The 14,726-nt window shown below is 50.4% G+C and overlaps 2 protein-coding genes across 4 annotated transcripts; one reads left to right on the forward strand and one right to left on the reverse strand.

Moving 5' to 3' along the window:
- Positions 1–465: 465 nt before the first annotated feature.
- AP4B1 (adaptor related protein complex 4 subunit beta 1) lies at positions 466–8,048 on the reverse strand. Of its 2 annotated transcripts, XM_027445085.3 has the most exons (10): positions 7,822–8,047; positions 7,492–7,716; positions 7,284–7,414; positions 7,042–7,189; positions 5,871–6,367; positions 5,110–5,193; positions 4,047–4,150; positions 3,626–3,833; positions 3,043–3,327; positions 466–2,649 (listed from the first exon to the last, which is right to left on the reverse strand). In XM_027445085.3, exons 1-10 carry the CDS (start codon positions 7,932–7,934, stop codon positions 2,222–2,224), a joined length of 2,223 nt encoding a protein of 740 aa, XP_027300886.2. In that variant the 5' UTR covers positions 7,935–8,047; the 3' UTR covers positions 466–2,221. The 2 variants fall into 2 exon arrangements, with proteins under 2 accessions (XP_027300886.2, XP_038024204.1); XM_038168276.2 differs by lacking the exon at positions 7,042–7,189 and having other exon boundaries at positions 5,871–6,014; positions 7,822–8,048.
- On the forward strand, positions 8,036–10,277 carry DCLRE1B (DNA cross-link repair 1B). Of its 2 annotated transcripts, XM_027445091.3 has the most exons (4): positions 8,040–8,300; positions 8,373–8,520; positions 8,583–8,762; positions 8,841–10,277. In XM_027445091.3, exons 1-4 carry the CDS (start codon positions 8,097–8,099, stop codon positions 9,713–9,715), a joined length of 1,407 nt encoding a protein of 468 aa, XP_027300892.3. In that variant the 5' UTR covers positions 8,040–8,096; the 3' UTR covers positions 9,716–10,277. The 2 variants fall into 2 exon arrangements, with proteins under 2 accessions (XP_071884585.1, XP_027300892.3); XM_072028484.1 differs by having other exon boundaries at positions 8,036–8,520.
- Positions 10,278–14,726: the final 4,449 nt, after the last annotated feature.

A 14,726-nucleotide genomic window follows, 5' to 3' on the forward strand; every position in this document is an offset into this window, starting at 1 on the left:
CTGGAAACTGGAAGTCCCTGTCCCAGACCGACACTAGATTCACACTAGCTACTGGTCAGTAAAGGACAGGTTACCAAGAAGCTATCATTTTTTTTCCTGAAAACTGTGTAATATGAGTCCTGCAATGCACCTCCTATATGCACGTTGTATTCCTGTGCTTATAGAAACTGGTAGTAGGAGCCCTGTTACGGTCAGCTTCTTAACTACATTTGAATTCACCCTTAGATAGCCCACCCATTACAGTAACTTGTCACACAAGACTGAAATAACTTATTGCACGCAATCTTTAAAGATAAAGAATCTTGAAAGCTTTGCTTCAAGGGAAGCTGAGGTACAAATCCTGTGTGAAACAAAGGCAGGATGGAGCGCAGTTACCTCAGGATCCACTGTAACCATCGGGCTGATGGTTAACCCACAGACTTCAGCCAAGAGACCAGCAAATAAGTACATCAGAAAGCAGACAAGAATGATTCATGTTTTTATTTGGAAAATCAAAAATAAAATCTAAAACCTGTTGTTTAACCGGCAGTGTTTCCATGAGGTGTGTGAAAGGCATATCACAATTATCGTTACAATACACTCCTCAAAAACTGTAAGATATTTTACAGAATAGGATTAATAAAGCCACACCTTGCACTTACGGTAAGGCCGTTACAGTAACCAGTGTACTTTAATCTTAAGCCAGGGAGACCTCTCTAGGGTTTTGCCGTTGTATAAAACACTCGATGGACTTCTGCACAGAGCAGAGTGGAGCAACGCTTCCTGTTTCTCTCCATGCCCTGGCTGAAAGCGACTGAAGTGGGAAGAACAATGGTTATGCTGCCGGAGAGGGTTTTCACGGCTGTGACAAGGAAATGTTTCATGACATCATGCAAGGTCCAGCTCTATGCAACTTTCAACAGAACAGAGGGACTGCTTCATAGTAATTTCTGATTACTCTTTTATATAAATAAACTCTTTTACTCTTTTATAACTTTTTACTCTTTTAACTCTTTTATTCTTTTATTACAATATTCTTGACAAAAAAAACACATTAGCTAATTGAAGTGGCCCAGCTACAGTGAGTGATACTTTCTTCTCAGAGAACACTTAATAAGCTAAGCAAACAGAAAATAAAGCAAAGAGAAAGAAGGAAAGAGTTGGTGGAAAGAGAAAGCCAGGCCCTGAGATCTCCAGGGATCATTTATTTCGCTTTCCTTAAATTGCAAGAAACACAGAAAGTATGTATATAAAAAACAAATAAAAAGTTCATACATTAAAAAGCTGGGGCAGTAGACATACAGGCACAAAAAGGAAAGGGGGGGAGGGGTACAGAAATACAGTCCAGTCTGGAAGTATAAGCCTGTACAAGACTGTGATCAGTACCTGGACATGACAGTTGCCCGACAGGAAACTAACAGAAGTCACAGTTACAAATCAAAATAAGGTTGAAATACAAACAATTCTGCAAATGACAGCAGCAAAAAGTAGAAAAATTAAGTCACAATATAATCAAAAAATGATATTCCATACAGATTAATAATCTAAACAGCAATTCTTCAATTACTGTTGTGAGAACTGACAGCTGACTGAGGTTGTCAAAGTGATGCCAGGTACAAAACTCAATCTCGTTAACTCACACAAACACATTTTATGTATCTTGCTCACCCCTGCATTGTCTTAAAGAAGCCTTTGCCACAGGGATCTGAGAAAAGACTTTTCTGAGGGTGATTCATGATTAGAATAACCCATTTCAAATACAAAGGGAACACAGAGCTAGGTACTTGTCCCTGCATCGCACTGTGTCCCCCTACACACAATAAGCAGCAGAGCCCTGGAGTCTCAGAGCTATTCTCTTGAAAAAAACTCCAAAATGCTGCCCTGAATTTCGCTCACTTCTGGTTCCACCAGTCACATTAGTGTCTTGTGACAATCACCACAGGTGCCAACACTTCTGTGACGCGCATCAGAACTAGCAGGCTAAGAAATACATGATCTTGTCTTTTCCCCAGCCCAGGGGGAAGACATCATTTACCTCACCCCATTCACCAGCCTCAGTAGTTTGTACCATAGCTACCCTCATACCGCATGTGGTTTCTGTGCATAACACTGCTCCAGGGAAAGGCTGATAACACTCCTACAGTTTAAAAGTAGGGAACGAGCATCAGGAACAGCAAATTGAAGCCAGAGAATAAACTCTGCCTGTGCCCTGAGCAAGCATCCCACTGGGAACAGAGATGAATCAGGATTTCAGCCCAGCAACCGCTCCCATGGCAGTCCTGAAAACGGACATGAAGGCTTGCAGCGCCTCAGGCTTTGCCTCACTCTGCTTCACTGAAACCTGCATCTCCGAATCTTCTGTCTCAAGCAATAGCTCTGTTAGGAAGAGGCAACCAGTGTCATCCTGAGCGCTGAAATAAGCTTTCCATGGCTGGACACCAGCTTTGCTCATAGCAATAGTATGGATGTGGACGACATGAAAAGCAGTCTGTATGGTATCTGGATGAACAGTTCTGCCCCAGGGCAGAGAGTGCTGGCAGCTAATGTCCAGGCTCAGCCAGGTCTTCTCAAACTGTTCTGCAGTCAGGTAAACATCAGGAATTAAGGTCAGGTTGCCTGTATCAGGATGAACCTCAAGGACTTCTTGATTCCCTTCAGAAATCAGAGACTCTGAAATGAAACCAAAAACATGTGAGATGCAGCATATATCGTGCTACTTACAGTTTCCCAAAGAACCTCTCAGGAGGCCATCAGATGAAGAAGGTTGGAATTATGGCACCTTCTGCAGCATCTGGACGCCTCCCTGGGCAGCCTGCTCTAAGGAACCTGCTTTGGCGGGGGGATGGACCCGATGATCATTCAAGGTCCCTTCCAACCCCTACAATTTTGTGATTCTGTGATCTCCCTAGGCTAATGAGGTTGTGATCAGCCAGACACTGTACAAGATATTCAGAACACTAAACAGCATTCTCAAAGCACTGATGATAATTTTCTCATGATAATTTTCATGAGAAATCCATGTATGAGAGAAATTGAAACCCAGACGTGGGTGAGGCTGGTTACCTGTGCCTCTGTTCCCAGAGTCGGTACAAGGAGAAAAAGCATAGCAGGATTCCACTGGCTGTTGAGCAGTGACAAGCGCCCAACGTGCTCTGCCATAAACAGGTACAAGAGTATTAAACTCAGAAGCCCACGTATTCACTGGTTGTTCAGTCTGGTCTTCCAGGAGCCCTAAGGAGGGGTCAGACTTAGGGCTGCACAGGACCCGCTTCACTTCTTCCACACCGGACTGTAAGAGGCGATAGTAGAACAATCCACGGTCTCGTACTGCCATATCCTTCTCCTCCTCTGGGAATTGGAGGAACATAGTTTTAGGAGACACAATTCTAGCATTCGGATTTCTCCAGAGTAACCCTTCATTACTAAACACAGATTCCCAGGGACAGAGCGGAAAACTGTTACACTCACCCACCAGGGACACGTAGCAGCCCCTTGCATAAAGCCACCTTACCTTGCCATCCTCAGTGGTCTCCTCACAGCCAGGATGCCATCACTGCATCCATGCTCTGAGGACACAGCAAAGCCAGGTCCTAAAAAGCCTGTACTACCACTGTAATGAAACAGAATGCTGAAAATGGAAACCCACCTATGCAGTGATAGAGCAGTCTCCCTAGCATGTCCTGACATTCAGCAGGACGAGATAGGAAGAGTCGCACCAGTGCTGTCAGAAGCTCCATCTTTACTGCTGGAAACACCTCTGATTTCACGTTCTCCACAAAGTCCTCTAAAACATAGGGGGCGTTTGGTACTTTCTCACCATGTGCCCCCAGGAGCCAGATCAGTGCTTGCTTGCCCTGAAGGAACCACAGAAAGCACATACTATGCTTACCAGGACAGCAGTGCTGTTTACCAGAAAGTCAGCGGTGACATGGAATCAACTGACACAAGCACAAATCTTCTGAAGCTTTCTGATCCTTGTAATGCCAATCATAAGCCACACGAAACTCAAGGAGTTAGATTCCACCCATCCTCAACAGCTGCTAGCCCAAGGCATAAAGTCACCTTACCTCACTGTCCTGGATGGTGTCCTCACAGCTAGGCAGCGCCTGACACACTGCATCCGTGCACTGGGGACACAGCCAAACCAGGTCCCGAAAAGCCTGAACTACCGCTGCAATGAAACAAAACTCTCAGCATTCCCCAAGAATTATAAAACCACTAGGCAAAATAAATAAAAAAAGATAAATAAAAAATGTATAAAACAGTCAAAAGACTGCAAAGTCTGAGCTAAAGAGGTTGGTGCATTTCTCAGGACTGTTTTGAAACACCCTTCTTCAAAATCCCATGACATTGCTCTTGTCAGTGCAAAGTTACACGAAGTCTAAAACAAAGCACTGAAACTTCAGATTGTTCCTCTGGCTGCCGGAAAGTAATCTCTCTTCTGGACATTCCCTGGGCTTTAAAAAGAGACTGACTCATGATGTCTCAGACATACAATGTTAGAACAACAAATTGAAACTAACACCAATTCAAAACGTGTTTCGTGAACTTTAGGTCAATATTTTAAATGCTCCTGCACACTTACAAACTACAGCAGCTACTAAGACCTAATTCAACAGATGCCTGCAGGCATGCAACTTTGAAAGCTGAAAGCAAGAGCATTAAGATAAGGGGGGCAGAAATAGCACAGATATGAAGTTAGATTTGATAGCAGCAGCAGACAGAAGTCTGGGTAAAGCTGAATCAGACAGCAGAAGAGAAATCACAAAAGTTTAAAAGACACAGGCCAAGGGTCCCCATTAGAAAGAATTCAAGATTAGAACTATTGACCAGCTAGGTCTTCACAAATAGCCACTAAAATGCCTCTGCTGAGTCCCTCAGTCCTTGGAGCCACAGATGGCAGACAGAAGGGAGCCCGCATATCTTACCAGACCATCAATACAGCTAATAACCATTTCCCAAGGAAGTGAAAAAAACATACCCGCACCCCACCAGGGAGACTTCCACCTGAAGATCCCAATTAAATTAAATGCCACATGCCTTCTAATGCCTCAAATTTTGGAATCACAAGCCCCAACAAGGCCATTTCCTGAAAGCATAAGCCATGTAAAAAAACCTGCAGATGATTACCTGAGGTGATATGCTCCTGCTGAAACCCCAAGAGCTCTGTCAGAATCCCCATGCACTGTTCAGTGTACGTCCTAGCAATATTGCCTGCAGAGACACCAAAGAGCATAGAAGGCAACCAGTAAATCAGAGTGAAATAGGAAACGTGAGCCCAACTGTTCATCACAAACTCATCTGAAAGAACTTATCCCTCATCTATTTTGACGATACGTTCCAGAAGTGTAGTAAGATGAGCACATATACCTAACATAAGGGATACATTCCTTTTTTGAAGAAAAAGGTTCCTTTTACTTCAGAAGAAGTCTAAACTTTTCTTAAACATAACACGAGAAAAGCCTTTTAGCATCCCAGGCTTTCTCCTGAGGAACGCCATAAAACTTCTGTATTTTAAAGCTTGCAAAACCAAAACTAAACTGCCCCAAAACTCTGCCTCCATCACAACTCAAACAAGCCCGTATTATAGCAGCTCTACAGTTTCAATAAGACTCAACATTATAACACTCATTAATGGGATGAAAGGATTTCATTCAGTCCAGAGTTAATTTCTTTAGAGCATCTCATAAGAGAGCAGACATCTGAAAAAGACTCAAAGACATTATACTCAGCCAGAAACAGTTCAGTACCAGGACTTCTGAGAAAATCAACACCATCGTGGTTTAGAAACACCCATGAAACACTCCTGGGAAGGGTGATTTTTAGCAGAGAAAGGCACACCTTAAAGATCTAGGGCTGCAGCTGCTTCTGAGGCAAGGCAGGGCTCTTACCTATAGCAGAGATCGCCCCCTGGGCAAGCTCTTCAGATATATCAGTGCAATACCCTTTCAGCTCCTCCAGCACTTGTAGCACATTTTCATCATTCACCAGCTCGCACAACACTTCCATCTTCTGGCATTTGATGTAGTGCGGTTCTGAATATGAGCAGAAGAACTTTTTGTAGTGGCTGCTAAAATGACCAGGGAGGCTACTGAGGATCTGGCGCACGTGACACAGTGCAGTGAAGCAGAGCTCCCTGCTCTCCGAAGTGCAGGCAGACAGCAGTGGTCCCTTCACTCTCACCAAAACATCTGCCTGCACATGTGGGTACTCCCTGGCTAGGACCAGGAAAAGCTTGGTGGCTGCCATCACGACGCTGGGGCTGCTGCTTTTAAGATATCCGTCTAGTAAATTTAGAATGTCGAAAAGCTCCTCCTCAGAGCGGGGTCTGTAACGCAGCAGGAAGGCAAGCACCTCACTTTGCCCCCACTGATCTAGGTCGGCCATCCTGCCAAGAAAACAAACACAGTTTGCAGGAGTCAAGAAGTGCACAAAGACCCATGCTGCGCAGAGTAGTGGCCGTAGCCTGCCAGTTGCTTGCATGCTCCATTCTAGATCAAATGCTGTATTTCAGAAGTAGACACCACAATTTTATCTCAAGACGATTGACCAATTTACAGGTGTAGGCTTAAATTTGTACCAATTGCGCACTTTTGCTTGTGCTCTAAGCCAGAGAAACAAAGACAAGATCCCTGGACACAGCAATTATCTTGCTTTTGCTGTATCGTATAGAATTATTTGCCAAAAAAAAAAAAAGTATATATATATCATTTCTTCAAGCAATAGATATCTAATGAATTAGACATCTTTCAGTTTGTTGGAAAAGATACACCAGAAAACCCACGTCACAAATGTATCGCGTATGCTATCACGATTAAAAAATATAAAACAATCACATTAGCTTGCAATTCCTAACAAACCAGAAGCAAGGACTCCCTGGAAAAGCAGGGCATCTCAGATGGCTCTTAAGACCTTAGCACAAAACGTGTTTTAGGACAGGCAGCTCTGTCCTGGATCGCCTCTCCAGGTCTGACAGGGGCCCCGGGACACCCGCTCCGCTGGCGGACAAACGCCGGGCACCAGAGCGAGGCTCCCAGCAGCGCGGCACGGCCGGGAACCCACCTGTTGAGGAGGTGATGGGCGATGGGTTTGTTGATGACGACTCCCCCCTCCTTCCGCAGGATCTCTTCCAGAGCCCTGAGGCAGTTCACCACCACGATGGGGTCCTGGTCCCGCAGCAGGCTGTACAGCTCGTTCACCAGGGCGCCGTCTGCAACCGAACCCAAAGGCTGCCCCCCGCCCCGACCCCGCGGCCACAGCGCCGTGTCCCCGCCGCCCCCCCCCGCCCCCCGGGCCCCACTCACCCACTTCGGCGTCGCCCTGCAGCTCGTGCACCTTGGCGCAGCCCAGCACCGCCGCGCGCCTCACGTAGGAGGCCGGGTCGCGCAGCCCGTTCAGCAGCGGCTGCCGCACGTACTCCTGAGCGCCCGGCACCCTGCGGGGACGGGGCGTCAGGGGCGGGGGGGGGGGTACAGGGGTGTGTGTGTGGGGAGGGGGCCGCGGGGCGCGCACCTGAGGCTGCAGAGGCTGCGCAGCGCCAGGCCGCGCACGGCGGGGCTGGGGTCGGCGCAGTCGGTGCGCAGCGTGTTGACGGCCAGCAGCGCCAGGCGCGGCAGGCGCGGGGCGTGGGCGCGCACGTAGAGGTGCACCAGCTTCTTCTGCACCACGTCGGCCGCCGCGCCCGCCTTCACCATCTCGGCGAACAGCCCCGACACGTCCGCGCCCTGCGTCATGAGCCTGCGGCGGGCACGGGGATGGGCGCGGGGCCGTCAGCCGCCGGCCGCCCCCCGCCGGAGCCCCCCCCCCACACCCACACCCACCCCGCCCCCGGCCGCCCCGCACCGGACGACGCGCAGGACGGCGGCGCGGTACCGCAGCGGGTCCGCCTGCACGTGCGGGTTGCCCAGCGCCCGGCGCAGGTCACGCAGCGCCTCCTCGCCGCCCAGGTACGGCATGGCCGGGACGGGACCGGACGGGACGGGACGGGCAAGACAGGGCAAGGCCGCCCCTCACCGGCACCGGCACCGGCACCGGCACCGCGCACGCGCCGCCCCCGCCCCGCCCCGCCCGCGCCTGCGCGGCGCCGCCCCCGGCACTGGGCGGGAAGCGGCGGCGCCATGGGCGGCAGGGAGCTGGGCGGCAGGGTGCTGCCCGGCACCCCCATCGCCGTGGACTTCTGGAGCGTGCGGCGGGCGGGCGGCGCGCGGCTCTTCTTCCTGTCGCACATGCACGCGGACCACACGGCCGGGCTGTCCAGCACCTGGCGCCGGCCGCTCTACTGCTCGCCGCTCACCGCCCGCCTGCTGCACCACCGCCTGCAGGTAGGTGCCCGGGGCACGGCCCCGCCGCGGCCCGGCCCGGCCCGGCCCCGTCACGGCTCCGCCCGCCCGCAGGTGCCGCGGTGCTGGATCCGGCCGCTGGAGGTGGGGCAGAGCCACGCGCTGGGCGAGGAGGTGACGGTGACGCTGCTGGACGCCAACCACTGCCCCGGCGCCGTCATGTTCCTCTTCGAGGGCGCCTTCGGCACCATCCTCTACACAGGTACGGGCCGGGCCCCCGCGGCCTCGCCGCGCCCGCCGCGCCCTCACGGCCCGCTCCCACAGGGGATTTCCGCTACGCCAGCGCCATGCAGCACGAGCCGGTGCTGAGGGGCCGCCGCATCGACCGCCTGTACCTGGACACCACGCACTGCCGCCCGTGCCAGCCCCTGCCCTCGCGGAGCTGCGCCGCCCGCCAGGCCGCACGCCTCATCCGCGCGCACCCGTCCCACCGCGTGGTGGTCGGTGAGTGCCGCCTCGCGCCCCGGCCGCACGCCGTCCCTCGCCGCCCCGGTACATGGCTCACGGTTTTCTCCCTCGCAGGTGTGTACAGCCTGGGGAAGGAGGCGCTGCTGGTGGAGCTGGCGGTGGAGTTCGGCACCTGGGTCGTGGTGAGCCCCTCGCGCCTGGAGGAGATGCGGCTGCTGGAGATGCCCAACGTGTTCACTGCCGAGGAGGGGGCCGGCTGGATCCGCGCGGTGGACGTCGCCGAGATCCGCCGGGACACCCTCGTCAGCTGGAACACGACGCATCCTACCATTGCTATCCTCCCCACCGGCAGGCCCGTGAAGATCACCCACCCCAACATCTTCCCCATCCCGTACTCAGATCACTCGTCCTTTTCAGAGTTGTGCGAGTTTGTGAAGTGGTTGAAACCCTGCTCGGTCATCCCACTTGTTAGGGACGACATGTGCCAGGCTTACTTTCAGAAATACCTAAGTTCTGACCACCAGCCACTTCCTGACCTCAAAATCCCAAAGCCTGTGCAAGAGTCTTTGCAGCAGCAAAGCAAAACAAAGACACGGAGGACTGTGTGCCAGCAAGCTCTTTTCAAGAGACACTCTGTGTCCCAAGGAGTTGTCTACGAGTCCCCAGAAAAACATACTGAGGAGTTTGATGGGCCAAGGGGCATTAAGGTTCCTCAGCAGAACTTCTGTGCATCAGCTTTCTGCTCCAAAGAAGGTTGTACTGGTTGTCACATGTCCAAGGAAAAAGGGAAGGAAGAACAGAGTGGAGAACAGTCAGGAGTAGCAATAGCAGCTGGCGCTGTTAGACAGTCGCCTGTTTCTGATGAGCACGTTCCAAGCGGGTTTGCAGAGTCGTATTTACTCGTTCCTTTAAATGTCTTAAAGTGGAATTCCTCACAGAAATTTGACAGGGTGGTAGAAGATTTCCTTAGGAGGGGAGAAGCATCCTGAAAATTGCGTGGTGCCTGCCAGGTCAAATGCAGTTGATAGCAGTGATTCTAACTTAATGCTGCATCCCGTTTGTTGTGTTCACATTTCCCATCATGAGAGTGGAGCTCAGCTATGGGGCTTTACTGTCTTTACCTCTTATTAGAGGAGAAAGAAAACAAGCAATAGTTGTAGACTATTTTTTTTTTGCTTATTTATTTTTATGTCTTTGTCTACATCTGTTGGGTACCCATGCTACCTATGGGCAGCGTGGTCCCACTACATCTGTGCCTTTTACCTGCTTTTGGCGGTGGTTTACATGTCGTGGCAAAAGATTTTGCCAGGCTGATACAAGTTGAGCAGCAGAGGGCGTGAGCTGCCTGCACTTTAAGTAATGGGTTTGTGTGTGATGAGAGAAGCAAGAAGGGGGGAAATCTAACAGTCCTGGAGATTCCTCTTTTCTACGTACATGTAATACCTCATTGATAATGAGCAATTCAAGGTGCATTACAAATATTATTTATTAGGGTACATTTTAAAAATTGGTGCTTAAAGAAATGTAGAAAAATAAAGTGTTTTAAAAGTCTGTTAATTGCTGTAATACCTCCAGACAGCACTGCTTTTGCATCCTGCCAACTGCAGCTGGATGCAGTTCTGCTCTTCTGAAAGCACCACTTTCATATTAATTGTAAATAGCTTTTTCAGGTCACTGGCTGACAAAAATAGGACTTGTGTGAATTCCTCTGCTCTGGACTTTCTGGAATGGATTGCTTTATCCTCTACAACCTCTGCACTTGAGCCTGCAAGCCTGAATTCTTTCTCTTGACAGCATAGTGCTTCTGGTAACTGTTAGCATTCTGCTAGACCTGTTGCTTTCCCCATCCGCTGCTTGTTCTTATCAGTCAATGCGATAGAAGATAACGAAACATCTGCTTACTGGTGTAAAACGTTAAGTCCTAGCAGCATTGTTTGGAAGGAATACTGTGGCTGAACAGCAAAATTGTCTCTGTTAGCTTAGAGACCAGGCACTGCAGCACTCCAGGTCAACTGCAGGGAGCTGTAGTCTGAAGACACTGGTTATCTTTGCAGAACTGCACTAGCAACAGATTACAGACTGGCTCGCTGTGGGGTTGTGACAGCAACAGTGAAGTGGAACTGGCCACTAGGTGCTTAACTGGGAGTAACAAACTAATTTGTTATTCAGCTTTTCCAAACTGTCTCATTACTTTCAACACAATGTTTCAAATGATTTCAAGAGGATCGGAGCTTCTTCTGAATGTAGTGTCCTGTGAGGTCTTCCCAAGGCCAGTCAGCTAGATGGTTGAATTTCCTGAACCAAATCAGATGTTTAAAAAAAAAAAAAAAAGTTTGCTCTTTAAGAAAGCTAGGGCTTGTGAAAGGCAAAGATGCCTGTAGATGCAGCAGCCACACCTGTCTAAAAACAAGGCTGTCATGAACAGTAATCATGATGACTGCCAGAGTGGGTATGTTTGCAAAGCTACTTGGCAAACACGAGTCCTAACTCCTAACCCTGTGCCTTCCCAGGCGCTGTGACATGATCACTAAATACAAGCAGTGCCTTTTGGTGGGGCTGCCTATTGCTCTGCCTGCCAGCCCCCAGATGGGATATTGGAAATGATGGAGCAGTGTTCTGCATTTTACCATAGAAATACACTTCAAAAGCGGTAGCAAGGGCAGCTCAAACGTCTTGTGGTCTGTGCTTCCTGTTTCTTGGAGGCTTCTCTGTGGATTATTTGCCAGTCAAAATTAAACTGCAGAGCCCCAGCAGGTCAGCACGAGTTGAGGCACCTGCATCTTTTGTAACATCTGAGACTGACAGGGAATTAATTGCCTTATGTTTGAGGTTGTTGCTGTTGCTGGCTGCCTTGGAGACACAGGCTGTACTTTCGTGCTGTTGAAACGTAAGTAACTCGCTTGACAGGCAGGCGAGGGAAACACTGCCTGCACTCCCATATTCCACATCCCGCTCTCAGCGTGCAGCTTCTCCACTGCTCAGAACGAATGCTTGCGTTGTGAGTCACTGCTCCATTTAGGTATGTTGCAAATGACCTCTGAGATCCCGTGCGTTTTGCCGCTCGTGTTGCGTGGCATCCAGCCTTTCCTCTTTTTTATCAACCCTAAATGAAGCAGACAGCCTCCAGGTGAACCTCTGAGCAAAATGGAGTTGTCAATGTTAATCCTTTGCAGAGGCAACTGGTCATTAGAACACACAAACAAGTGAAAATAGCAAAGACTTCAGAGGCTGGGGATCCGCTCCCCCTGTCTGAGCACTTAGTTAAAACTACGGAAGAAATGCTGGTTTCTGTTACTAGAGCATAAATGGTAACTGCTGCCGCTTCAGAAAGAAATTATCCAACTTGTTTAGAACCGAAATACTAAAGTCTGCAGATTTAAAAGGCAATTGAAGCAGGAGAGACTTTACCAACAGACAGCATGTTGGAGATGCACAGCGTTTAAAATGCATGAGGCATTTTAGTGTGCCAGACATGTTTCCTCCCTTTAATCTTAGGTGTTGAAATACTTTTTTGTGTGTGTATTATCCTAAAATCCTGGAAAACCAAACACGGCCTAGTGGGAAAAACTGGTACTAGCAATGCATAACTCAGGTTTCCGAGAATCATTCAGCTTCCCCTGAAGTCTGCTAGTATCTAGCTGTCCTCCTCTAGGTTTTGTTGTCTTTCATGCTTGCTTCCAAAATTTTCTTCTCTTCCTACCAGCAACCTAGCTCACATGGGAAGTGTTAGTGCAGCCAAGAGCCGGAGCGTCTGTCGTGCTGCTTCCAGCTCAGCTGCACAGAACTATGCCAACACTGCTACCAGAGGTGTGTTTTGCTCGCAGCAGTGACAAGGAGAAGCTGTAGCCAACTATTAGCTTGGCTATGGCATATCTAGGGCTGTGTGCTACAGTCATCCCTGCAGGAAAACTAAAATAGCATTCAGCCCAAAGCCCTCCCAAATCTATATGCACAGAAGGCGCTGGAGCTGTTTATCTCTGTCCAACAGTTGAGAACCAAACCCCAGTGGGATGAAACAACTCACCCAAGGCTTTACAGAGCCTACAGAGGAGCTAGGAACAGAGCTGTGTTCCCTTTGGCAAGTTTTCAAAACTGTTTTAACAAGCTGTGATCAAACACTGGTGTGTCATGAGGGCAGGGCAGCCTTATGGTTCTGGGAGCAGGGCTGCCCGGCCAAGCTCTTTCCACGCAGTTGCCTGTGGAATTCCAAGTGCTGCACTGTGAAACAGGTGGTTTGGTTCTAACTTTCCTGTAACCGAGTAGAGAACCCCCTGAAGGTGTACCCTGCCTGTGCTATGGAGAGGAGGGAATGGACCCTGTCGGTTTAGGTTGCTGCCAAGCAACACAAGTAAAACGTACTTTGTGTTCCATGGCAAACAAGCATGTAATGCAGGCTGGTAGGGAACACCCTAAAGCACTCCTCTCAGTGGTGTTTCTAACTCTGCTTCCCATAGTACAAGGCTCAAACACTTAGGGCAACTGCTAAGCTGTGGACTTGCTTTGCATTTTTGCAGCACAGGTTCTCATTGCTATTTTTCTAGATAAAAAGAATTGTGTAACAGGGAGATCTTCACCAAGAAAACTAATTCAGAGAGCTTACAGAATTTCTTGCACGGTATATTGTAGTGTTAGGCTCATGCCAAGCTAACTTGAAGCCTAAAATCTCTAGCTTTTTCTTTTTTGGACCCTTCTGAAAGAATAATAGAACGTGTAGAAAAGGCAAAGTCATTCTAATCGTCTGAGGTCCGTTCATATGAGCTGCTGTCTGCAGACGGGTATTTTATGTGCATTCACAATTCCTTCTGCTAAAATTTTGCTCTTTTGCTGAAGTTGCTCCAGTTTCCCTGCCGTCACGTCGCACTTGGCCGAATGCCTGCCTCAGCACAAGCAGCCATGGGTGTGCAGCAACTTGTTTGGGACAAACCTTACTTGACTTCGAGCCTGTTGGCCCAGGCTTGGGGAGCTTGGGACTTTGTGAGCAGGTGCCTGGGGAGATAAGGACGTTATTTTAACTTTGTATGTGTGTGCCACTTGTGACAGACACGCCGTGCAGGGTGCCGTGTGGAGCTGATCCTATGCTTGCTTTCCAGGCTTCAGTGCCAGTAAAAGATGGAAATGTAGGGATCAGACCATGCGCAGGGCTATGCTCCTCACCCCACCAACAGACAAGAGCTGCAAAATCACATGGGGGAGGAGGAGAGAGAGCCTGGAGAGCTAAGTTTCCCCCCTGCTCTCAAGGGATGAGTTTCACTGAGCCCAGGGCACAAATCATGTAAGGCTCCCTCAGATTTCAAAGGGCTTCAAGCCGAGCCCTCACCGCAGTGTGTTCTGTACTTCCCTGCTTTGGCGTTTATTGTGAGTCTGAAGAAAATAAGGCTGAGGGAAATGCAGTGCTTCACAGAGGAGAGAGACGTAACTCGTCAGGTAGCAGAGCGGTGAGCTGCTGAGTAGCCTTTTGTTAGGGAAAGGAAAGTTTTATTTCTTGAATCTCGTGTGTGAGCACCCACACACACACACACACACATCACTCGCCCAATTCTACACAGTGAGCAGCGCTGCCCCGTTCGCAGTTCCCGCTGGCAGCTGCTCGGCTCCGTGCATTGCAGTGCTGGGTCCCCAGGGACGTGGCAGGAATTCCCTGGGTAACGAACCCGAGGGGGACGGCCGTGTCCGTGCGTTCCTCGGTCTGAGTTGCAGCGTGCGGCTACAACCGCGGCACCGCCGCCTCGGCTCTGGCTGACCCCGCGAGGCGCGTCCCAGCTACGGGCCTGGGCGCTCCGTGCCCCGGGCAGCCCGAGGCGGTGGCCGCCGGTCGCTGTGCCCGGCCCAGCAGCCCCCCCCCCCCGCCCCGGTTCCTCCCCGCCCGCCCCGGGCCTGGCCCCGCCGCTTCCGGCCCGGCGGGGGCGGGGCCGCCCCTTCCGCCTGGCGCGGTCACGTGGTCGGGCTCGGCGCTCGGCCTGCCCGGCCGCTCGGGGCTCGGCTGCCTCAGTCTGGCGCGGG

Source organism: Anas platyrhynchos, chromosome 27 (assembly GCF_047663525.1).
Source record: "Anas platyrhynchos isolate ZD024472 breed Pekin duck chromosome 27, IASCAAS_PekinDuck_T2T, whole genome shotgun sequence".
Classification (NCBI taxonomy): domain Eukaryota; kingdom Metazoa; phylum Chordata; class Aves; order Anseriformes; family Anatidae; genus Anas; species Anas platyrhynchos.

Coding starts and splice junctions, on each gene's coding strand:
- AP4B1 (XM_027445085.3), bottom strand. CDS start 7,934: ATGCCGTACCTGGGCGGCGAGGAGGCGCTGCGTGACCTGCGCCGGGCG. Junction 7,717..7,821: donor GCCGTCCTGCGCGTCGTCCG/GTGCGGGGCGGC, acceptor TGCCCGCCGCAG/GCTCATGACGCAGGGCGCGG. Junction 3,834..4,046: donor ACACCATCCAGGACAGTGAG/GTAAGGTGACTT, acceptor TGGTTCCTTCAG/GGCAAGCAAGCACTGATCTG.
- DCLRE1B (XM_072028484.1), top strand. CDS start 8,097: ATGGGCGGCAGGGAGCTGGGCGGCAGGGTGCTGCCCGGCACCCCCATC. Junction 8,521..8,582: donor CGGCACCATCCTCTACACAG/GTACGGGCCGGG, acceptor CCGCTCCCACAG/GGGATTTCCGCTACGCCAGC. Junction 8,763..8,840: donor GTCCCACCGCGTGGTGGTCG/GTGAGTGCCGCC, acceptor TCTCCCTCGCAG/GTGTGTACAGCCTGGGGAAG.